The sequence below is a fragment of the Rana temporaria genome, chromosome 7 (assembly GCF_905171775.1).
Source record: "Rana temporaria chromosome 7, aRanTem1.1, whole genome shotgun sequence".
Taxonomy (NCBI): Eukaryota; Metazoa; Chordata; class Amphibia; order Anura; family Ranidae; genus Rana; species Rana temporaria.
In genome coordinates this window covers 203,560,899-203,585,651 of record NC_053495.1, presented here as the reverse complement: position 1 = coordinate 203,585,651, position 24,753 = coordinate 203,560,899, and the positions used below count along the sequence as shown (strand labels likewise).

The 24,753-nt window shown below is 44.3% G+C and overlaps 1 protein-coding gene across 1 annotated transcript in view; it reads left to right on the top strand.

Moving 5' to 3' along the window:
* The window catches only part of PRKAA2 (protein kinase AMP-activated catalytic subunit alpha 2), a 47,622-nt gene that overhangs the window by 3,106 nt on the left and 19,763 nt on the right, over nt 1–24,753 (top strand). Inside the window, exons 2-4 of the mRNA XM_040360855.1 lie at nt 12,934–13,075; nt 18,001–18,094; nt 21,709–21,853. Coding sequence (XP_040216789.1) covers nt 12,934–13,075; nt 18,001–18,094; nt 21,709–21,853 — 381 coding nt within the window. The remainder of the gene's footprint in view (nt 1–12,933; nt 13,076–18,000; nt 18,095–21,708; nt 21,854–24,753) is intronic.

Sequence of the window (24,753 nt, the reverse complement as noted above, 5' to 3'; positions counted from 1 at the left end):
GACTTGCTGCTCTTACTGATATATCAGTTTGAGAAATGGGGGGCTGACTTGCTGCTCTTGCTGACACATCATTGTGAAGGGGGTGACTGTCTTGCTGGTCATGTCATTATGAGGAATGGCGGCTGACTTGCTGCTCTTTCTGAGATATTGATTGGAGAATTGGGGGCTGACTTGCTGCTCTTGGGGAAAAGGGGGGGGGCTGTCTTGCTGGTCTTATCACTATGGGAGGTGACTGACCTGCTGCTACTACTGATACATCATTATGACTTGCTGCTCTTTTTGATATATGAATTTGAGATATGGGGGGGCTGACTTGCTGACTCATCTTTATGGGGGGGGGGTGGCTAACTTGTTAGTCTTAATAATATGGGGGGATGGGGTTGACACATCAATATGGGGGGATGGGGTTGACACATCAATATGGGGGGTGACTGTCCTGCTGGTATTATCAATGTGGGGGGGGGGGGTACTGGCCTGTTGCTCTTACTGATACATCATTACGAGGGATGGGGACTGACTTGCTGATGCACCTGTCTAGAAGGGGGTTTGTTTTTGCTGACATGTTGCACTTTCTGATACGTCAGTACCTGGGGGTGACTGTCTTGCTGGTCTTATCATTTTGGAGGTTGGCTGTCTTGCAGACCCTATCAATATAAGGGAGGTGTATGACTTGCTGCTCTTACTTATCCATTATTATGACTGATGGGGGCTGACTTGCTGCTCTTACTGATGCACTTGTCAAGGAAGGGGCTGTTGTTGCTGAGTTGCTGATAGGTCAATATAGGCACTGACTGATTTTCTGGTCTTACCAATATGGGGGATGACTGTCTTGGTGGTCTTATCAATGAGGGGGTGATGGTCTTGCTGGTCTTATCAACAAAGGGGTGACTTACCTGCTGTTCTTACAGATACGTCATTATGAGGGATGGGGGCTGAGTTGCTTGCTGCTCTTAGTGATATATCAATTTGACAGATCATGGGTCTGACTTGCTGCTCTAGCTGACACACTTGAAGTCGTACTAATACGAATGGTTGTCATTGGAAATCATGGGGAATAACTTGTTATGCTACTTTGCAGTCCCAAATCGTGGGACAAGTCGTACAAGTGTGAAAGGGGCCTGAGGCTACACAACAAGTACCAAAGGGCCACATATGGTCTTCAGGCTGCAGGTTGGGCACAAGGGCATCAAGACTGTTGGCTGTACAATATATATTCAATGTAGCAATGGTCACCTACAGGAAAAGGGCTACCTATGAAAAAATGGTCACTTACAGAAAAAGGGCCTCCTAAGTAAAAATGGTCGCCTACAGGAAACGGGCCAGCTAAGTAAGAATGGTCACCTACATGAAAAGGGCCACCTAAGTAAGAATGGTCACCTAAAGAAATAAGGGCCTCTTAAGTAAAAATGGTCACCTACATAAAAAAGGGTCGCCAACATGAAAAGGGCCACCTAAGTAAAAATGGTCACCTACTTGAAAAAGGGCCACCAACATGAAAAGGGCCACCTAAGTAAAAATGGTCACCTACATGAAAAGGGCTATGTAAGTAAAAATGGTCACCTACAGAAATAGGGCCTCATAAGTAAAAATGGTCGCCTACAGGAAAAGGGCCACCTACAGAAATAGGGCCTCCTAAGTAAAAATGGTTGCCTACAGGAAAAGGGCCACCTAAGTAAAAATGGTCACCTACGTGAAAAGGGCCACCTAAGTAAAAATGGCCACCTACAGAAATAGGGCCTCCAAAGTAAAAGTGGTCACCTACAGGAAAAGGGCCACCTAAGTAAAAATGGTCACCTACAGGAAAAGGGCCACCTAAGTAAAAATGGTCACCTACAGGAAAAGGGCCACCTAAGTAAAAACGGTCACCTATAGGAAAAGGGCCTCCTAAGTAAAAGGGGTCACCTACAGGAAAAGGGCCACCTACATGAAAAGGGCCGCCTAAGTAAATATGGTCGCCTACAGGAAAAGGGCCACCAACATGAAAAGGGCCACCTAAGTAAAATGGTCACCTACATGAAAAGAGTTATTTAAGTAAAAATGGTCACCTACAGAAAAAGGGCCTCCTAAGTAAAAATGGTCACCTACAGGAAAAGGGCCACCTACATAAAAAGGGCCACCCAAGTAATAATGGTCTCCTACATGAAAAGGGCTATCTAAGTAAAAATGGTCACCTACAGGAAAAGGGCCTCCTAAGTAAAAGTGGTCACCTACAGGAAAAGGGCCACCTACATGAAAAGGGCCGCCTAAGTAAAAATGGTCGCCTACAGGAAAAGGGCCACCAACATGAAAAGGGCCACCTAAGTAAAATGGTCCCCTACAGAAAAGGGGCCACCTAAGTAAAAATGGTCACCTACAGGAAAAGGGCCTCCAAAGTAAAAGTGGTCACCTACAGGAAAAATGGTCACCTACAGGAAAATGGTCACCTACAGGAAAAGGACCACCTACATAAAAAGGGCCACCCAAGTAAAAATGGCCTCCTACACGAAATCTAAGTCAAAATGACCACCTAAGTAAAAATGGTCATCTACAGGAAAAGGACCACCTACATATGTGCCGAGAGCTAATCAGACACGACAAATATTGGTTAATCACAGGCGGGTCGGTGCGCCGTGAAATCCTGTACTCAGCATATAGTTTATATACGGAACAAAAGCTCCATTATAGATTTATAGAGAGACTTGATCTTCCAGGAGATCCTACAAGAACTTTCTGGGTGTGTAGTGTCCCCAGCTCTGTGTTATCAGAGGCGGCTTTTATTAGCTGTGTTCTCTGTAATCACTGAACTGTAATGGAATTTTCGCAATGGAATGCAGAATTAAAAAAAAAAGAGGCATTAGTGTGTTTTGTGTGGCAGGAGAAGGTTTTCCGCCCGCGTTCTCCACCAGATGATGGAGGAGTTTTCAAGGCCAAATCTAACTTCTTTGCCAAAGCAGAGCTTCTCGTTTTATTTATTATAAGGCTTATCGCTACAATGTATTGTGTGTTATAGATCTGTGAGATATCACATTCCGGTCATTCCGGTTTCCCCAGTCCGGTTGTTGATGATGAGATGGGACTCGGTGGAACCCGTCTGTGTGCGGTTTGGACAACATGTAGAATCAGAAGGCCCTGTTTTTTTTTTCTTTGTACACTCCACATTTCTCTCTCGTTTATTGAAGGACACGGGTGGCCTTCAAAACTGGCCTTCCCTTGAATCCCTTCAGTCTTCTGTACTAAAATGGCTTGCCCTGATTTCACGGCACACTGTGAGCTCCTCACAGTGTGAATTAGAGGCTTCAGCGAGTCAGGTAGAGCTGCCCTCATTTCCTGGCTGGGGGACGTCCATCATCATCATCATCTTGCCCACGGGTGCCCAACCTTTTGAAGAGCGAGGGCCTCTTAAGCCAGGGCTCGACAAATCCCGGGCGCCAGGTCACCATGGCGACTAGAAATAGGGTCCTGGCGACTTGGCTTGGAAGGGTATTACAAGTTATTACCACCAGATGTGTAAGCTGGCGCCATCTGGTGGTGGCCGTTGGTATTACAAGTTAAGTATTACAAGTTAAACAGCAATTCTAATGTAATTCTTCACTATTTTCACTGCCACCTTCTTCCCTCTAATTAGAACCCCCAAACATTATATATATTTTTTATCCTAACACCCTAGAGAATAAAATGGCGATCGTTGCAATACTTTCTGTCACGCCGTATTTGCGCAGCGGTCTTGCAAGTGCACTTTTTTTGGGAAAAATATTACACTTTTTTTAATTAAAAAATAAGACAACAGTAAAGTTATCCCCATTTTTTTTAATATTATGAAAGATAATGTTACGCCGAGTAAATTGATACCCAACATGTCACGCTTCAAAATTACGTCCGCTTGGGGGGCGTGGCTTGCGCGCGCACGTGAATGGACGCCTGAGCTGTGAGCTCCGCAAACCGGACCGGACAACCATCGAATAACGGGTGCACACGCCGCTCTTATCGACACCACGGACACCACCCCAGCTCCCCCGGGACCCGCAGACACGATGACCCGCAAGAGGCCGCAGGATCGCGGCCCAAAGAAGCTGGAGACCTTCTCCTTCCAGCCCCGCCGGAAAAACCAAGATGGCGCGGACGGAGGTACAGCGAGGCAGATGCTGGACTACACAGCTCTCCCCACAGCACAGCCACAGGATCTGAAATTACCTCAGCACGCCTTTCCGCTTGACACATCGCCTGCCACCCCAGGGACGCAGAGCCCAGCGAAATCCAAGATGAGGATGGACCACCCCGGGCAGGCCGCGGTCGCAGTGAGTACAGGCCTGCATAATGACTCTGCCATATCATCCTTACAGTCCTCCATTGCCCAATTCCCAACCACAGGACAACCAGTCCTAGACACTACAATGAAGGACATGTTAATGACCTTGCAGTCCTCCCTCATGACTAATCTGTCATCTCTGATCAACACATTCTCTTTAGAGATGAAACACATGGACAATAGAATGCAGTTCATAGAAAACAAAATGGTGGATTGTACTGACACAGTAAACGAATTAGTAGATGCTTATGCTGAGCAAAAGGAGGACACATCATGGATCAAAGCGAAACTCGCGGACCTCGAGGACAGATCCAGGCGCAATAATCTTAAGATCCGTGGGGTCCCAGAGTCAGTCCAACCGAAAGAGCTGCATGCCTATGCCACTGCCCTGTTCTCTAACATGCTTCCCGAGCTCACCCCTATTGAACTCACTGTTGACCGGATCCATAGAATCCCTAAACCCCGCCATCTTGAGGCCGATGTCCCACGAGACGTTCTGCTAAGGGTTCATTTCTACCAGGCGAAAGAGCAGATTCTACTGAAAGCAAGGGAAATGTCCCCGCTCCCAGAGCCTTATGCAAACATTCAGCTGTACGCAGACCTATCGCAGTACACACTCCAGATGAGGAGACAGCTCAAAACCATCACAAAGGCCTTCCACAATCACAAGATCATATACAAATGGCGACATCCGGCGACCATCTTGGTCACATATAACGGCATACCCCATGCTATCTCTACCATGGAAGGGGGCTTGAAGCTCCTGCACTCCTGGGGCATCCTGCCAGAAACCTCCCGCAACGCACCAGATCATAACGGGCTACCTAACCCATTCACCTTTGGAGCTGATAAAGGGAAACTCAAAACGCATCACCCAAGACAACCACGCTGAGCAACAGTACCGTCCGGTTCGGTCATGCGACCCACCACCTGCTCACCAGACTCTCCCCCATACTTAGTCAGCCGCTCTCACAGAGCAGTTTGTAGCTGACACCTGCTGGTCCCCTTAATAAGGGAACACCTCTCAGCTTGTTCTACACTGTTTGTACCTTCATTGGTACTTGTTTTCACGTTTAAATCTCTCTTGTTTGCTCTTTTTTTTTTGTTTCTGTTTCGAGATTACCCACCTGTGCTTGACTCTTCCACCAGTGGAACTGTGCTTCCCTCATTTGCACCAACGGCACGGACTGCTCCCATCGAACCACTGAGGGAACCCACATCTACCACTCTTTTCCACACTCCAGCACATAGAAAAGATCCGGATACCTGCCCGAATTGACGACTCACCTCTCCGGCACCCCCGCCCATCTTCCTACCTACCGCAAAGAACTGTAAGTAAGTTTTGTATTACCACATCACCACACACAAGGCCATGGGTATTAAAATACTCTCCCTTAATGCCAAGGGTCTAAACCACCCAGCAAAAAGAACATCTTTGTGGTCATCAGCTCTTGCCCACAAATGTGACGTGTTATGCGTCCAGGAGACCCACTTTGCCCAGAATGCTGCTCCTAAATGCTCCCACAAATAGTTCCCACATGTGTTCCAAGCCCAATACACCAAGAAACAGCGTGGAGTGATGATAGCCATCAGAGACTCTGTCACCTTTCTTCTGCACCAGTGTGTAACTGACCCGGAAGGTCGATACATCTTTCTAGACTGTGAAATCAACAAAGTGCACTACACTTTAGTGTCTATCTACGTGCCGAACCAAGGCCAAATGTCGTTTCTTAGGAAAAGGATAAAAGCAATCCAAAAATTCCAAACAGGACACCTGCTTATCTGCGGGGATTTCAATAAGGTACCCAATAACACAATGGACTCCACCGCTGCTCCACCACGCTGTACTTCCTCTTTGGACTCATTTATCTCTTCTCATAACATGTATGATGTGTGGAGGTGTTGTCACGCGAGCGAGAGGGACTTTACGTTCTTGTCGCCCCGTCACAACACCTACTCAAGGATCGACCTGTTTTTAGCTGATAGTTGGATATTGCAGAGGGTTGTAGATGCTGAAATACACACCACCACCTGGTGAGATCATGCCCCCATAAGTCTCACTCTCTCTGACGATTCCTCCCACTCCACTCCCTACATATGGAGGGTCAACAACTACCTCCTTAACACCCCCAGCTACTCAGACACCATTAAACAAAAATTAGAAGAGTACTTTGAACTCAACCAGGCCTCTGTCTCTGACCCGGTGGTGGTGTGGACTGCCCACAAGGCAGTGATCCGGGGGGTCTTCATCCAAATGGGAGCTAGGGCAAAGAAAAATAGAACCAAACGGATAGACGACCTCACACAGACCCTGACTGCAACGGAAGCCCTTAACAAATCCAATCCCTCCCCTGACTTACAGGCAAAGATCTTTACCTTACGACACGACCTACGGGCAATACTTCTCGAAAAACACCAAAAGGCATATAAACTATTCAAAGCACAATCCTACTCCACAGGGAATAAAGCAAGCAAAGCAATGTCCCTCAGAATCAAAGGGCATAGGACCAAGACGAAAATCCCCTACTTACTCCATCCCCTCTCAGGAGAAAAACTTCTTAAACCCCAACTGATTGCGAATGCATTTAGTACATACTATGAGGGCTTATATAACCTTAAAAATGACCCTTCCACCGTCCAACCCTCCCCCACCATGATCCGACAGTTCCTGGACAGTGTAAATCTACCATCAGTTACCCCTACACAGCTGACCACGCTAAACAGCCCCTTCACAACCGAAGAAATCTTTAGGGTGATCAACGAACTCCCATCCTCCAAATCCCCGGGCCCAGACGGGTTCACAGGGGAATACTATCAAAAATTCCAACACATCCTAGCCCCCACAATGCAGCACATGTTCAATAGAGCCGCTGGAGCGGCCTCGTTCCCAGCAGAAATGCTTGCAGCCACAGTAGTGACCTTACCCAAACCGGGCAAAGACCCCGTCTCCCCGAAAAACTTCCGCCCCATTTCCCTACTAAATGTGGACCTAATAATATTTGCTAAACTGATTGCCAAAAGACTGGAAAACATTCTCCCCTTACTCATTTCCCCTGACCAATCAGGATTCACCAAAGGGCGTCAAGCATCTGACGCCACTCGGCGAATGGTAAACATAATACACCATGTTGAGACCACTAGAACGCCTTCTCTGCTCCTTTCCCTGGATGCAGAGAAGGCGTTCGACAGGGTCCATTGGGGATACGTATCAGCAACGCTGACCAAATTTGGCCTGGTGGGTGGCATCCACGACGCCATTATGGCTCTTTACTCCAACCCCTCAGCTCGTGTGCTCTCGGCGGATGCCCTCTCCACACCTTTTCAGATCACCAATGGAACGAGACAGGGATGCCCCCTGTCACCCCTAATATTTAACCTTGTAATGGAACCCCTAGCAGAAACTATACGATCAAATAAACACATTTCAGGAGTGAAAATTGCAGGATTAGAACACAAAATCAGTCTATTTGCGGACGATGTGATCCTTTCGGTCACAGACCCTGAACGCTCCCTGCCCGAGATCCAGAGGATGCTAGCCTGGTTTAGCGACGTTTCCTTCTACAAAGCGAACAAAACCAAATCTTACATGCTTGACCTAGGAATAGAAAAATCTACTAAGAACCACATAACAAGTAATTTCCCGTACGTCTGGGCAAACGATAGCATTACATATCTAGGGATTCAGCTCACTCCCTCTACTAAGGCCTTATTCGCCACCAATTATCTACCGATTCGATCCAAATGGCAGGCGGATCTCGCCAGGCTGGCATCCTTTGAGCTCTCATGGTCGGGCCGCTTGGCGGCATTTAAAATGTTCTACCTTCCGCAAATACTATATCTGTTCAGGACACTTCCCATCCCCATACCCCGTAAATACTTTACATCATTGCAATCGATACTGTCAAAATATGTATGGAAAAACAAGAAAGCTAGGTGTAGTCACGCCCGAATGGTGAAACACCGCTCGGCAGGAGGCATGGGTTATGTCGACTTCAGAGACTATTATATAGCCTCTGTCTTAACGCAAACTAAAGAATGGTTAGCACCCGGCCCTCCCCCCACACTATGGGGTAAAATAGAAGAAGCCTCGGTCCCGCATCATAGCCTACCAGCCTGGCTATTTGCCACCGCACTGGGGGCGAAACCCCCCCCCCTTATGTCCCCTACCGTCTACGCGACCCTATCGACCTGGTACCAACTCACACGCTCACTTACGGCCCACGATATACGATCCACACTACCTGTCCCAGTAGAGACACTACAAATATTTATGGTGTCCACATCCTACTCTCGCTGGAAGGCACTGGGGATAACCCACATCTCCGATCTGATAACAGGTAACGACCTGAAGCCCTTCCCAGTCCTTCAAACACAATTCCACATCCCAGACTCTGACCTGTTCCTCTATCTCCGTACCCGACACTGTCTCCTCTCATTAGCTACGTGGACTTGTTCTCTCCCTCAAAAAGCGTGGATCTATTACAGATCCCCTACGGCCCACAATAAGGGGATCTCAACCTTTTACACTCTGCTTGGCTCCAAAACTACATTCACCAGCTGCAATGCATTGATTAAATGGGAAAAAGACCTAGGACAAGAATTCTCCTTGGCACAATGGGAAAAAGCAGGCCAATCTACGTACAAAGCCACGTGCTGCTCCACCCTGTGGGAACTGGCATTCAAACTGACCTATCGCTGGTATATTACGCCTGACAGACTCTCCAAATTTGACCCCACACTTGACAATACATGTTGGAGGAACTGCGGCTTGAAGGGTGATCTATTACATACGCTATGGGGCTGCCCGAAACTAGACCACTATTGGACCTTAGTCTTCAAACTTCTCAAGGACGTCACAAAGGTGTCTGTGGACAGACAACCGGCCGTGGCGCTTCTTTCACTGACTATAGACCGCGTCCCTGCCCCATCGAGGATGATCACAATGCATATCCTCTTGGCTGCACGCCTTAACATCACCAGAAAATGGAAAGATCCAGAACCTCCCACGCTCAGAGACGTGGTACACACCACGCATACCCACTTTATATATGAAACCACTCTAGCACTCCGCCACGGTAATAAAACACAAAACCTCAAGAAATGGCAGCTATGGACTGACTGGGTAGGATCATCGGGCTTAAATGACACACTCTCTTCCCCTCTTTGAATAACCAGACGTAGTGACTTGCCACACAGTGATGGGTAATGCTCTTAGTTCCCCCGGGAGGGGGGGGGGGGGGTCCTCACCGGGACACAGTATAGTTCCCGAAAGGGGTGCCCCGGGAGGGGACCCGCCCTACCCTTCGTCAAAACTCCTGCAATAATCTTTAAATGCCTTGTATGTTTGTTTAAGATGTTGAAAGTTCGACATAATGCAGGGCGAAAAACTTTGCCCTATCTAGTACGTTACTACATGTATGTTATCTCATGTACTTCTTGACAATGACCACAACGGACAGAGGTAATACGTGTTCTACTATTGAAAGCTCTTACTGTTCCTCCTCCGAAAGGAAAATATGTAAAAATTGTATTGCACATGCACTGTTGAAATGTATGACAATTCTATTACCAATAAAAAACTATTGAGATAAAAAAAAAAAAAAAATTACGTCCGCTTGTGGAATGGCGTCAAACTTTTACCCTTTAAACGTCGCCTATGGAGATTTTAAAAAACTCTACAGGTTGCATGTTTTGAGTTACAGAGGCGGTCTAGGGCTAGAATTATTGCTCTCGCTCTACCAATCGCGGCGATACCTTACATGTGTGGTTTGAACACCATTTACATATGCGGTCGCTGCTCACGTTTGTGTTCGCTTCTGCGCGCAAGCTCGTCGGGACGGGGCGCGTTTTTTGGCTCCTAACTTTTTTAGCTGGCTCCTAGATTCCAAGCAAATTTGTCAACCCCTGTCTTAAGCAACTTGGTAACCAGTGGCGGGCCACAATGAGCGGAGCAGGCGGATGACAGGTCATGGCTATTCTATAGGCCCTCCGATCCGATCCGCCCAGATGGAAGGGGACAAATTCTGCGGATTGGAGGTAGGCGGGCGTAAGCGGACAAAAGTCTGTTTACATCTGCCGCTCTATAGAGGCGAATTGAGGATGCGATTGGGTCAGGCCAATCATGTGAAAAGGCCCTAAGACTGCTTTCACACTGATGTGCTGTGGTCTGCCCACACCGCACCTGTGTCTGTCCTGCGGGTTAGCTGAACTTTGCCTGTGGCAAAAGCCAGCGCTGTATACAGGAAGCATTGGCTTATTGGGCTCTGCAGACGATTTCTTCCTCTACCACCAGCTTTATTCACAACACTAATGCTGTGGTATGGATTGTTGACAACCTGCGATCTGGGTTTGCCAACCCCCCATTCCATTGATGTGGCCCGGGCCACTGGTTGGTCACCCCTGATCTAGCCCTTTCCTGTCCCTTTGACTGTCCCTTGCCCCACCCCTTTGATTCATTGGATTTCAGTTCTCTCAGTCATGGAGGCGCAGCCTCAAATGTGGGTGTTACCCATGCAAATGCAGCCTGCCTAGGAACGCCCACTCCTCCAGATTGACATCCACCCCCCATCAAGGCATTTTAATATTTGCATAACTCCTCCCAAAAGCCCGCCCACTGCTTCTATCAGGACTGAGGGCTCTTGAGAGGAGTACTGAGGCTGGGTGATAATTTCAGAGGTCACACAATGTGACCTCTCTATGTCACCGATGTGTCCTGTAGTGATAGACGGGTCAGAGGGAGGAGCCACCAAGGGGAGCGTTTATTTAGAGTCTCCAAACACCCAACCAGATCCTCAGAGACGAGTGACATCACAGACAGGCTCAGAATTTGGTTTTTGCTTCGGGAAATAATGACAGGTTCTCTTTTCCGCCCCTCAGACGGGGAGCCAGGTGTTGGGTGTTCATTAGAGGTGACCCTCGTATGAACGGCGTGTAAATGGTTTCAGTTTTCTTATTCGGATCTTTCAGGGTTCACAGTCCACCGGCGACACTCAGCCCAATCCACCTGTGTGTTTTACAGTCCCGGGAATTATAAAAGGTTCCTTCAGGGCTCCGCTAATGAGGTTTGGAATGTCTCGAGGAATTGGCAGCCGCTGGGAGACCGACACCTCGCCGATCGTGTTATTTCATATTTACAAAACATTAGTGACACCACATTCCTGAACCGCTGCTCCGAATGGCAGCGCCGCCATTCATGGTACACCTAATGTAACCCGTCATGAGATAGAGAGGGAGAGAGATAGAGAGAGAGAGAGAGATAGAGATAGAGGGAGATATAGAGAGAGGGAGAGATAGAGAGAGGGAGAAATAGAGAGAGAGAGCGAGAGATGGAGAGAGCGAGAGATGGAGAGAGCGAGAGATGGAGAGAGCGAGAGATGGAGAGAGCGAGAGATGGAGAGAGCGAGAGATGGAGAGAGCGAGAGATGGAGAGAGCGAGATAGAGAGAGCGAGAGATGGAGAGAGAGCGAGAGATGGAGAGATAGAGAGAGCGAGAGATGGAGAGAGCGAGAGATGGGGAGAGAGCGAGAGATGGAGAGAGCGAGCGATGGAGAGAGAGAGAGGGAGAGAGATATAGAGAGAGGGAGATATATATATATATAGAGAGAGAGAGAGATGGAGAGAGAGAGATGGATAGAGCGAGAGATGGAGAGAGAGAGATGGAGAGAGAGAGAGAGGGAGATATATATGGAGAGAGAGAGAGAGAGAGAGATGGAGAGAGAGAGAGATGGAGAGAGAGAGATGGAGAGAAGGAGAGAGAGAAATGGAGAGAGCGAGAGATGGAGAGAGTGAGAGGTGGAGAGAGCGAGAGATGGAGAGAGAGAGATGGAGAGGAGAGAGATGGAGAGGAGAGAGATGGAGAGAGTGAGAGGTGGAGAGAGAGAAAGATGGAGAGACAGAGATGGAGAGACAGAGATGGAGAGAAAGAGATGGAGAGAAAGAGATAGAGCGAGAGAGAGAGAGATGGAGAGAGCGAGAGATGGAGAGAATTTTTTATATATATATATATATATATATATATATATATATATATAGAGAGAGAGATAGGTCAGGGGTCTCCAAGGGAAGGGACAGTTTTTTCAAACTTTAGGGAAATAGACTGTGGTCAGTAGAAGGAATAGTGCCGCATCATTGGTGTCAGTGGGAGGAATAGTGCACCCTCATTGGTGTCAGAGGGAGAAATAATGCCCCATCATTTGTGTCAGAGGGAGAAATAGTGCCCCATCATTAATAACAGTGGGGGAAATAGTGCCACATTCTTGGTGTCAAAGAAAGGAATAGTGCCCCATCCTTGGTGTCAGTGCGAGAAATAGTACCCCACCATTGGTGTCAGTAGGGGGAATTATGCCCCATCATTGGTGTCAGTGGGGTAAATAGTGCTTCATCATTGGTGTCAGTGGGAGGAATAGTGCCCCAATGATTGGTGTCAGTGGGAGGAATAGTGCCCCAATGATTGGTGTCAGTGGGAGGAATAGTTCCCCATCATTGGTATCAGTGGGAGGAATAGTGTGCCATAATTAGTGTCAATGGAGGGTAAAGTGCCCAAGGGCCAGATAAGTTCCAGTGAAGGGTCGCAGTATATAGATAGATGATAATTCGGTGAATAATACAGACATTTGGCGGCTCTAACAGTCTCTTTTCTCTCCTTCCAGTGGGGGAACATCAGCTGACCGGACATAAGGTGGCTGTGAAAATCTTAAACAGACAGAAGATTCGGAACTTGGACGTGGTCGGTAAAATTAAGCGAGAAATCCAGAACCTCAAGTTATTCCGTCACCCTCACATCATCAAACTGTACGTATCCCCCCGCACTTTTTTTTATGCAGTTTTTACTAAATGCATTTTGACTTTTTTTAGATTTTGTTGGGGGATAAGTCAGAGTTCTCCCTCTGATATGAGCTTATTTTGGTTTCAGCGTATACTCGCAATGACAGGTTCTCTTTAACGCCACCATTGCCTGTGTATGTCCGGGGCTGGAGAGTTCCCATGTGTCCTTGTAGACAGGATACAATCTATTCGAGGATATCCTATATTACATTTCACATCTCTTCTTACACCACCGGCTGCAGGAATAGATGTTTGTTCCTTAAAGAGACCCTGTCATGTGTGTCGGTAAATATTAGATGTTGCAGAGTACATGAAATAAAGCTGAAATTCCTTGTGCTTTGTTGCTGAGTAATCAGCAGTGGGAATCTGCAGTTTCTGCCACTTTCCATTCAAAGAGAAATTATAAGTGGGTTAGGCAACTGTGATTTAATTCTCTAAAGTTTTGTCTCTAAAAATGTATTTGTGTTAAAAAAAAAAAAACATTATATATATTTATATATAAATATATATATTTATATATATATATATATATATATATATATATATAAATATATATATATATATATATATATATATATATATATATATATAAATAAATATATATATATATATATATATATATATATATATATATATATATATATATATATATATATATATATATATATATATATATATATTATACAATTATTTTTATTTTATTATCATTATTTATTATTTATTGTAATGTGATATGTTCCAGTCTGAGGAAGGGCGCTATATAGCAAAACTGAAACTTTTGATACATTTTTTGTATGTTTTTAATTTCAATTTTGTGCAGCAATCCTCTGAACTTTCTTTTATTTATATATATATATATTATATATATATATATATATATATGTATATATATATATGTGTATATATATATATATATATATATATATATATATATATATATATATAGATGGATATATATCTATATATAGATATAAATCTATATATAATAATTTTTATTATTTTTCATTTATTATCATTATTTATTTATTATTTATTTTTTATTATCATTTTTTTATTTTTATTTTATTTAGTCATCAACAAATTCTAATGTGTAGGGGAGAGTCTATACGGTATTTTAATTTTCTAAAATGTTGTAGTTTTTTTAACCACTTAAGACCCAGACCAAAATGCAGCTAAAGGACCAGGCCAGGTTTTGCGATTCGGCACTGCGTCGCTTTAACAGACAATTGCGCAGTCGTGAGCTCCCAAACAAAATTGGCGTCCTTTTTTTTCCACAAATAGTGCTTTCTTTTGGTGGTATTTGATCACTTCTGCGGTTTTTATTTTTTGCGCTATAAACAAAAATAGAGCGACAATTTTGAAAAAAAATCAATATTTTTTACTTTTTGCTGTAATAAATATCCCCCGAAAATATATAAAAAAACATTTTTTTTCCTCAGTTTAGGCCGATACGTATTCTTCTACCTATTTTTGGTAAAAAAAATCTCAATAAGCGTTTATCGGTTGGTTTGCGCAACATTTATAGCGTTTACAAAATAGTGGATAGTTTTATTGCTGTTTTTTAAAATTTTTTTTTTTTTTTTTTACTACTTATGGCGGCGATCATCGATTTTTTTTCGTGACTGCGACATTATGGCGGACACTTCGGACAATTTTGACACATTTTTGGGACCATTGTCATTTTCACAGCAAAAAATGCATTGTGAAAATGACAGTTGCAGTTTGGGAGTTAACCACAAGGGGGCGCTGAAGGGGTTATGTGTGACCTGAAATGTGTTTACAACTGTAAGGGGGTGTGGCTGTAGGTGTGACGTCATTGATTGTGTATCCATATATCAGGGAACACACGATCGATGACGGTGCCACAGTGAAGAACGGGGAAGGTGTGTTTACACAGGGCTCTCCTCGTTCTTCAGCTCCGGGGACCGATCGCGGGACTCCAGCGGCGACCCAGCGGCGATCTATATCTATATATAGATATATTTCTCTCTCTCTATCTCTCTCTCTCTCTCTCTCTCTCTCTCTCTCTCTCTCTATATATATATATATATATATACAGTGAGGAAAATAAGTATTTGAACACCCTGCTATTTTGCAAGTTCTCCCACTTGGAAATCATGGAAGGGTCTGAAATTGTCATCGTAGGTGCATGTCCACTGTGAGAGACATAATCAAAAAGAAAATTCCAGAAATCACAATTTATGATTTTTTTAACTATTTATTTGTATGATACAGCTGCAAATAAGTATTTGAACACCTGTCTATCAGCTAGAATTCTGACCCTCAAAGACCTGTTAGTCTGCCTTTAAAATGTCCACCTCCACTCCATTTATTATCCTGAATTAGATGCACCTGTTTGAGGTCATTAGCTGCATAAAGACACCTGTCCACCCCATACAATCAGTAAGAATCCAACTACTAACATGGCCAAGACCAAAGAGCTGTCCAAAGACACTAGAGACAAAATTGTACACCTCCACAAGGCTGGAAAGGGCTACGGGGAAATTGCCAAGCAGCTTGGTGAAAAAAGGTCCACTGTTGGAGCAATCATTAGAAAATGGAAGAAGCTAAACATGACTGTCAATCTCCCTCGGACTGGGGCTCCATGCAAAATCTCACCTCGTGGGGTCTCAATGATCCTAAGAAAGGTGAGAAATCAGCCCAGGACTACACGGGAGGAGCTGGTCAATGACCTGAAAAGAGCTGGGACCACCGTTTCCAAGGTTACTGTTGGTAATACACTAAGACGTCATGGTTTGAAATCATGCATGGCACGGAAGGTTCCCCTGCTTAAACCAGCACATGTCAAGGCCCGTCTTAAGTTTGCCAATGACCATTTGGATGATCCAGAGGAGTCATGGGAGAAAGTCATGTGGTCAGATGAGAACTTTTTGGTCATAATTCCACTAACCATGTTTGGAGGAAGAAGAATGATGAGTACCATCCCAAGAACACCATCCCTACTGTGAAGCATGGGGGTGGTAGCATCATGCTTTGGTGGTGTTTTTCTGCACATGGGACAGGGTGACTGCACTGTATTAAGGAGAGGATGACCGGGGCCATGTATTGCGAGATTTTGGGCAACAACCTCCTTCCCTGAGTTAGAGCTTTGAAGATGGGTCGAGGCTGGGTCTTCCAACATGACAATGACCCGAAGCACACAGCCAGGATAACCAAGGAGTGGCTCTGTAAGGAGCATATCAAGGTTCTGGCGTGGCCTAGCCAGTCTCCAGACCTAAACCCAATAGAGAATCTTTGGAGGGAGCTCAAACTCCGTGTTTCTCAGCGACAGCCCAGAAACCTGACTGATCTAGAGAAGATCTGTGTGGAGGAGTGGGCCAAAATCCCTCCTCCAGTGTGTGCAAACCTGGTGAAAAACTACAAGAAACGTTTGACCTCTGTAATTGCAAACAAAGGCTACTGTACCAAATATTAACATTGATTTTCTCAGGTGTTCAAATACTTATTTGCAGCTGTATCATACAAATAAATAGTTAAAAAAATCATAAATTGTGATTTCTGGATTTTTTTTTTTTTATTATGTCTCTCACAGTGGACATGCACCTACGATAACAATTTCAGACCCCTCCATGATTTCCAAGTGAGAGAACTTGCAAAATAGCAGGGTGTTCAAATACTTATTTTCATCACTGTATGTAAAGAGAGAGAGAGAGAGATAAAAAAAATATAAAACAAATATTTTTATTTCATTAGCATTATTTATTTATTATTATTAACATTATTTATTTATTTTTGTTAACATTTTTTGATTCTTTATTTTGTCATCAATAATGTCACATGCACAGGGGAGTGTCTATACTGTGTTTTTAATTTTCTAAAAATTGATGTGTTTGTATATATAATTTTTATTATTATGAATTTATTGTTATTATTATTATTATTATTATTTATTTATTTATTCTTTATTTAGTCATCAACAAGGTCACTCGCGTTGGAGAGACAATATATATATATATATATATATATATATATATATATATAAATATTTATATATATTCTTTCAAAACGTGCTATCCTTCAAAGGGGGCTGGCAGAAAAGCGGACCTTCCATTTGCCATAGAAGGTCACATAAAAGCCATAGGAAAAAAAAATCACAACTTTACTAACAGTGAAGGTGTCCTTTAAAGAGTAACCCCACCTTCACCCTCCCCTCTGGGTAATCTCTGTACATTGCAGGGATCTTAATCTTTGTTGAAGATTCTTATCTTTTGTTCTTCTGAAGAAATATCTGATTGTTTCCCTGTGTCCATGAGTGAATGTGAATGAGAGCGGTTTTATAATCATCAATCAGCTGCTGCACCCGCAGGGCTTTAATGAGGAAAGTGGCAGGGTCTGCATCCCTTTTAGATGTGCTTTCCCTTTAGGCGTATCGCATCAAAAAAGATTTTTTTTGTTGCAGGGGATGCCCAAAATCTTACTTGTATCTTAGTGCAGACTTCTGGGAAAATCAGTGAGCCAATCCCACAAGGAGGAAATTACATTTCTGGGGGGGGGGGGGGGGGGGGCGCTCCGTACCCCAATCTATGTACAGAACGCCTCCAGGTAGTTGTATTGCATTTTACAGAAAATTACAGTGGCTGCAGTTTGAAAGGAAAGGTTCATTTTAAAATAACATTTAATTACTTATTATTTTTCTATTCTATTTTTATTACTTGTATAGCAATTGTATATGTTAGTTTTTTTTTTTTAATTGCCATATTTTTTTTTATTTTTTCAAGAAAGTGTAGTTACCCTTGATTTGTTTTAAAAAGGAAAAAAAAAAACGGAAAAAAAATAATTAAATGATTATTGAAAAAAATATAAATAATTATATCATAAATAAAATAATTATAATAAATAATAATATTAAAACATTTTTTTTTCTCACAAAGGTACCAGGTGATCAGCACTCCAACGGACTTCTTCATGGTGATGGAGTATGTCGCCGGAGGAGAGTTATTCGACTATATATGCAAAAATGGGCGGGTGAGTTGAAGTTATTATTATTATTATTATTTTTATATATATATATATATATATATATATATATATATATATATATATATATATAAATATATATATAATTATTTTTAAGTGTGTGTATATATATATATATATATTATAATATATATATATATATATATATATATATATATATATATATATATATATATATATATATATATATATATATATATATATATATATATATATATATATATGTATGTATAAATAAAGCATGACAGGACCTCTTTAATGGTAGATCTGGGGGTCAAAAAGACCTCACATCTCATATTTACACTTAAATGCAATAAAATAAAATTTCTTTAAAAATAAATAAATAAATGCTTTTAATAAATAAATATCTTTAAAAATAAGTAAAAAATGTCTTTAAGTTAAAAAAAAAGTCTATAAAAAAAGAGGGCCAGATCCACGAAGCGCGGCGCTTCTTTACGGCCGGCGTAGTGTATCTCAGATACACTACGCCGCCGTAACTTACAGCGTATTTCCAGTATTCTCAAAGAATTTGTGTCGTAAGTTACGGCGGCGTAGTGTTAACTGTGTCGGCGTAAGGGCGCGCAATTCAAATGGATGAGATGGGGGTGTGTTTTATGGCAATACGTCTTGACCCGACGTAAATTAAGTTTTTTCTGAACGGCGCATGCGCCGTCCGTGGGGGTATCCCAGTGCGCATGCTCGAAATTAACCCGCAACAAGCCAATGCTTACGACGTGAACGTCATTCTACGTAAAGCCCTATTCGCGAACGACTTACGCAAAAACGAAGTAAAATTTTCAAAATTCGACGCGGGAACGACGTCCATACTTAACATAGGATACGCCTCATATAGCAGGAGTAACTATACGCCGAAAAAAGCCTTACAGAAACGACGTAAAAAAATGCGCCGGCCGGACGTACGTTCGTGGATCGCCGTATCTACCTGATTTGCATACTCGCAGCGGAAATCGACGGAAACGCCACCTAGCGGCCAGCAAAAATATGCACCTTAGATCCGACGGCGTACTAAGACGTACGCCAGTCGGATCTAGCCCAGCTTCAGGCGTATCTTTGTTTTGTGGATACAAAACAAAGATACGCCGGAGCAAACTAGAAGTTACGCGGCGTAACTTCTTTGTGGATCTGGCCCAGAGTCTTTAAAAAAAAAAAAGTCTTTAACAAATAAATGTCTCTCTAAGTCCGTTGGGCGGAAGTGATGTTTCACGTCGCTTCCGTCTTCCAACGTCATTGAGACGAGTGGGGGGGGGGTTGTGGATATAATTTCCTCACATTGGGGAGGGGAAAGGATTGGATTGTCTCTGCCGCTACCGATGGCTCCTGCCGCCGATAGAAGTGATAAAAAAGTGTAAAAGTGATCTGGCGGCGAATGTGTCACGGAGACCACTTTTATATCCGAAAGCAGACCGCCCGCCGTTTAACCACTTCCGGACCGCCGCATGTACATTTACGTCGGCAGAATGGCACGGACAGGCACATTGGCGTACCTGTACGTCCCTGCCTAGACGTGGGTCTGATCGGGACCCCGCCCCCCCCGATACATGCGGCGGTCGGAAATCCTCGGGGAGCGATCCGGGACGAGGGCGCGGCTATTCGTTTCTAGCCGCCCCCTCGCGATCGCTTCCCGGAGCTGAAGAACGGGGAGAGCCGTATGTAAACACAGAGAGACCCATGACTAAGTCACGTGCCTAGTGACGGAACGCGTGGGGGAGGAGCCTATGTTGACGGGACTACGATCCTAGTGAGGAGACCATCACACTGAGCGGCAATCTATCTCAGAGCCTGTGTTAATCGGCGGTTTTGTGAGTTCATTACCGTCGGTGTAGTCTCTTGTCCATTGTCCTTTACTATACAGTATTGTACTATGAGGCTTGTCCTCTTTCTTTTTCTTTTTTCCTTTATATTGGAGTTTTTCTGCTTGGATCTTTTAATGGGAAAGGTCGTTGTCTGTCTAATGAGAAGCATTGAGGAGGAAACGCCAGCTGATTACCATAGGGCTGCATATGGGTTTTAACCCATAAGGAACTCATTTCAACATCTCATTGGACTTAGTAGTAATTTTCATAAGTGTTGCTATTTATACTCACTGTGTATGATTTATATTACTAACATTTACACTGTACTCACTCAGCACTAGTTAATACTAGCGCTATCACTTATTCATTTATTTCGTATGTAAACACGGCTTCCTCGTGCTTCACTGTGGCGGCGTATCGATCGAGTGATCCCTTTTATAGGGAGACTCGATCGATGACGTCAGACCTACAGCCACACCCCCCTACAGTTGTAAACACACACTAGGTGAACCCTAACTCCTACAGCGCCCCCTGTGGTTAACTTCCAAACTGCAACTGTCATTTTCACAGTAAACAATGCAATTTAAATGCATTTTTTGCTGTGAAAATGACAATGGTCCCAAAAATGTGTCAAAATTGTCCGAAGTGTCCGCAATAATGTCGCAGTCACGAAAAAAATCGCTGATCGCCGCCATTAGTAGTAAAAAAATAAAAATAATAAAACTATCCCCTATTTTGTAAACGCTATCAATTTTGCACAAACCAATCGATAAACGCTTATTGCGATTTTTTTTACCAAAAATAGGTAGAAGAATACGTATCGGCCTAAACTGAGGAAACAAAAACATTTTATATATATTTTTGGGGGATATTTATTATAACAAAAAGTAAAAAATATTGCATTTTTTTCAAAATTGTCGCTCTATTTTTGTTTATAGCGCAAAAAATAAAAACCGCAGAGGTGTTTAAATACCACCAAAAGAAAGCTCTATTTGTGGGGAAAAAAGGACGCCAATTTTGTTTGGGAGCCACGTCGCACGACCGCGCAATTGTCTGTTAAAGCGACGCAGTGCTGAATTGTAAAAACGCCTTTGGGCATTTAGCAGCATATTGGTCCGGGGCTTAACCGGTTAAGTAAAAAAAAAGTCTTTAAAAAAAAAAAAAAAAAATGTCTTTCAATAAAAAAAAAAGTCTTTAACAAATAAATGTCTCTTCAAGTCCGTTGGGCGGAAGTGATGTTTGACGTCGCTTTCGTCCTCCAACGTCATTGAGACGAGTGGGGGGGGGGCATAATTTCCTCACATTGGGGAGGGGAAAGGATTGGATTGTCTCTGCCGCTACCGATGGCTCCTGCCGCCGATAGAAGTGATAAAAAAGTGATAAAAGTGATCTGGCGGCGAATGTGTCGCGGAGACCACTTTTATATCCGAAAGCAGACGGCCCGCCGTTTAAGAATATACCGGGGTTATGGTCACCTATCTGCTGCTATAATTACGGTATTCATTGTCAAAGTACCGACGTATAACGACGGCGGGCGGTCCAGGAAGTGGAAGTGGTTAAATAAAATACAGCATGAGGAAAAACGTGCGTCAATGAACATGCGTTACCCCTGCGCAAAAGTGTGATCCTTGCCTGTGTGTTTTATTTTTTATTACTTAAGATTTTTGTTACCCCTGCCCAAAGCATGCCTTTGTGTGTTGCGCCTTTTATAAATAAGTCCCCGGTATATTTTTAGTCCTTCTCGGCCGTCCACAAAACAAACGTCTCCTCTCCCCCCCCCCGTCACAGGTGGAGGAACCCGAAGCGCGGCGCCTGTTCCAGCAGATCCTGTCGGCCGTGGATTACTGCCACCGACATATGGTGGTTCACCGGGACCTGAAGCCTGAGAACGTCCTGCTGGATGCACACATGAATGCCAAGATTGCTGACTTCGGTATGTGAGCGGGAATCCAGCCAAGCTCAAGGTCGTAGGCTGAAGGTTGTGCAGATCCTTCCCAGAATGCCGCATGCCTGAGCCAGCCGAGCGACCTTCACAAGGCTGCCGAGAACAGGCCGGATCCTGAGAAGGCTGCAGGGGGGAACACAACACACTGAGAAATGTAGAGACCCCCCCAGGAGCCAATCAGGAGTTATTATACATTAATCTGGCTGCAGGAGGGTTAAACCTGCTTATAGAGAGTTCTCACTATTGATTGGTTCACTGCGGAACTGAATGAGCCCAGATATGCAGGAGACAGAGGGCCAGATCCACGTACCCTGGCGCATCTTTCCGTCGGCCGTAGCGTATCTCTGTTACACTACGCCACCGTCACTTTAATTTTTGTTTTTGTATCCTCAAGGAATGCGCGCCGTAAGTTACGGCGGCGTAGTGTAACTTTGGCGGCGTAAGGGCGCGCAATTCAAATGGATGTGATGGGGGCGTGTTTTATGTTAATACGTCGTGACCCGACGTAAATTACGTTTTTTTTCAACTGCGCCGTCCGTGGGGTATCACAGTGCGCATGCTCGAAATTAAACCGGAACAAGCCAATGTTTATGACGATGACGTCATTCTACGCAAATCCCTATTCGCGAACGAATTACGCAAACGACGTAACATTTTCAAAATTCGACGCGGGAACGACGGCCATACTTAACATAGGATACGCCTCATATAGCAGGGGTAACTATACGCCGGAAAAAGCCGATAGCAAACGATGTAAAAAAATGCGCCGGCCGGACGTACGTTCGTGGATCGCCGTATCTAGCTAATTTGCATACTCAACGCGGAATTCGACGGAAACGCCACCTAGCGGCCAGCGTAAATATGCACCTACGATCCGACAGCGTACTAAGACGTACGCCTGTCGGATCGATCCCTCATTCAGTCGTATCTTGTTTTGTGGACACAAAACAAAGATACGACGCAGGAACTTTGAAATTACGCGGCATATCAATAGATACGCCGGCGTAATTCGTTTGTGGATCTGGCCCAGAATCTATAATCTGCTTTTGTATAGGAAGCAGTTCAAAAATTAGATTACATTTTTTTATATATAAATAAAAATTTTAAAAATATTTCTTTCCATCTATTTATCTAATTATCTATAGATCGATAGATATACCTTAGATATAGATATTCGTTTTTGATGCAATAGTAAATAAATATTTTTGTTGAGTTTATAAAAATGCAATTTTTTGAATTATTTGTATCTTTTATTATTTATAATGTATATAAAAAAATAATAAATAAAAAATAAAACTCATTAAAAAAAAATTACATATTAGTAAACAAATTTAATAAAAATATGTCTTGGATCTATTATACAGTATTATTTTTTACATGTTATGACATCATCAGTGGCGTCACTAGTGTTGGTGTCACTCGGTGCGGTAAAAAATGGTGTCGCCCCCCCCACCAACTATAGTCCCCTCTCACTACAGACCCCCTCCCTCAGTACAGACCACACCCTCCACTAAGTATTGACCCTCCCTCTGTCAGTACAGACCCCCCTCCACTAAGTATAGACCCCCCCTCTGTCAGAACAGACCCCACCCCCCTTCACCGACTATAGTCACCCCTCAGTATAGACCCCCCCCCCCCACGACAGTACAAACCCCTCTCTCCACTAAATATTGACCCCACTCTGTCAGTACAGACCCCCCTCCACCAAGCATAGCCCTCCCTTATTACAGACCCCCCCCCATCCCCCAGTGCAAACCCCCCTCTCCACTAAGTATAGACCCCCCTCTTGTCAGTACAGACTCCCCTCCACCAAGTATAGTCCCCCCTCAGTATAGACTGACCCCACTGCCTTAATACATACCCCCTCCTCCACTAAGTACAGACCCCCCTCCCTCAGTACAGACCCCCCTCCCTCAGTATAGACCCCCTCATACAGAACCCGTTTAATCAGTATAGACCAAAGTCCCTCAGTACAGATCTTCCTCCATACAGACACCCCTCTCCATACAGACCCCCCTCCATCAGTATAGACCCCCCTCCCTCAGTACAGACTCTCCTTCACCAAGCATAGCCCCCCTTTATTACAGACCCGCCCCTACCTCGGTACAGTCTCCACCCTGCTCTGTCAGTACAGACCCCCCTCACCAATTATAGCCCTCCCTCAGTACAGACCCCCCTCCACTAAGTATAGAATCCCCTTCATTATAAACGGACCCACCTCCCTCAATACAGAGCCTCCACTAAGTATAGACCCCCGCTCCGTCAGGGAGATGCTTGCTCAGATTGTCACCCTGCAGGCATTGGGTTTCTTGATTAAAAGTGACAGAAGTTAGAAGGAGGCAACAGCAGTGGGAGTCTCACTTAGGCCCCATACACACGAGAGGATTTGCGCGGATTTTGATGCGATGGAGTGTACTCACCATCGAATCGAAATCCGCGCCGAAATCCTCTGGCGATGACGTGTCGCGCCGTCGCCACGATGATGACGCGGCGACGTGCGCGACGCAGTCATATAAGGAATTCCACGCATGCGTCAAATCATTACGACGCATGCGGGGGATCCCTTCGGACGGATGGATCCGGTGAGTCTGTACAGACCAGCGGATCCATCCGTTGGGATGGATTCCAGCGGATAGATTTGATAGCATGTCATCAAATATTTATCCACTGGAAATCCATCCCCAGGGGATAAAAATCCGCGGAAACAGATCCGCTGGAGTGTACACACCATAGAATCTATCCGCTGAAACCCATTCGCTGGGATTTTTCAGCGGATGGATTCTATCGTGTGTATGGGGCCTTAGAGTTAGTGTGGCCCCAGCGTGTTCCAGCTGAAAAAAGCCTTGACTCCGGGACCCTCGGCCAGACCCCGCCCTCGGGGTGGTGTC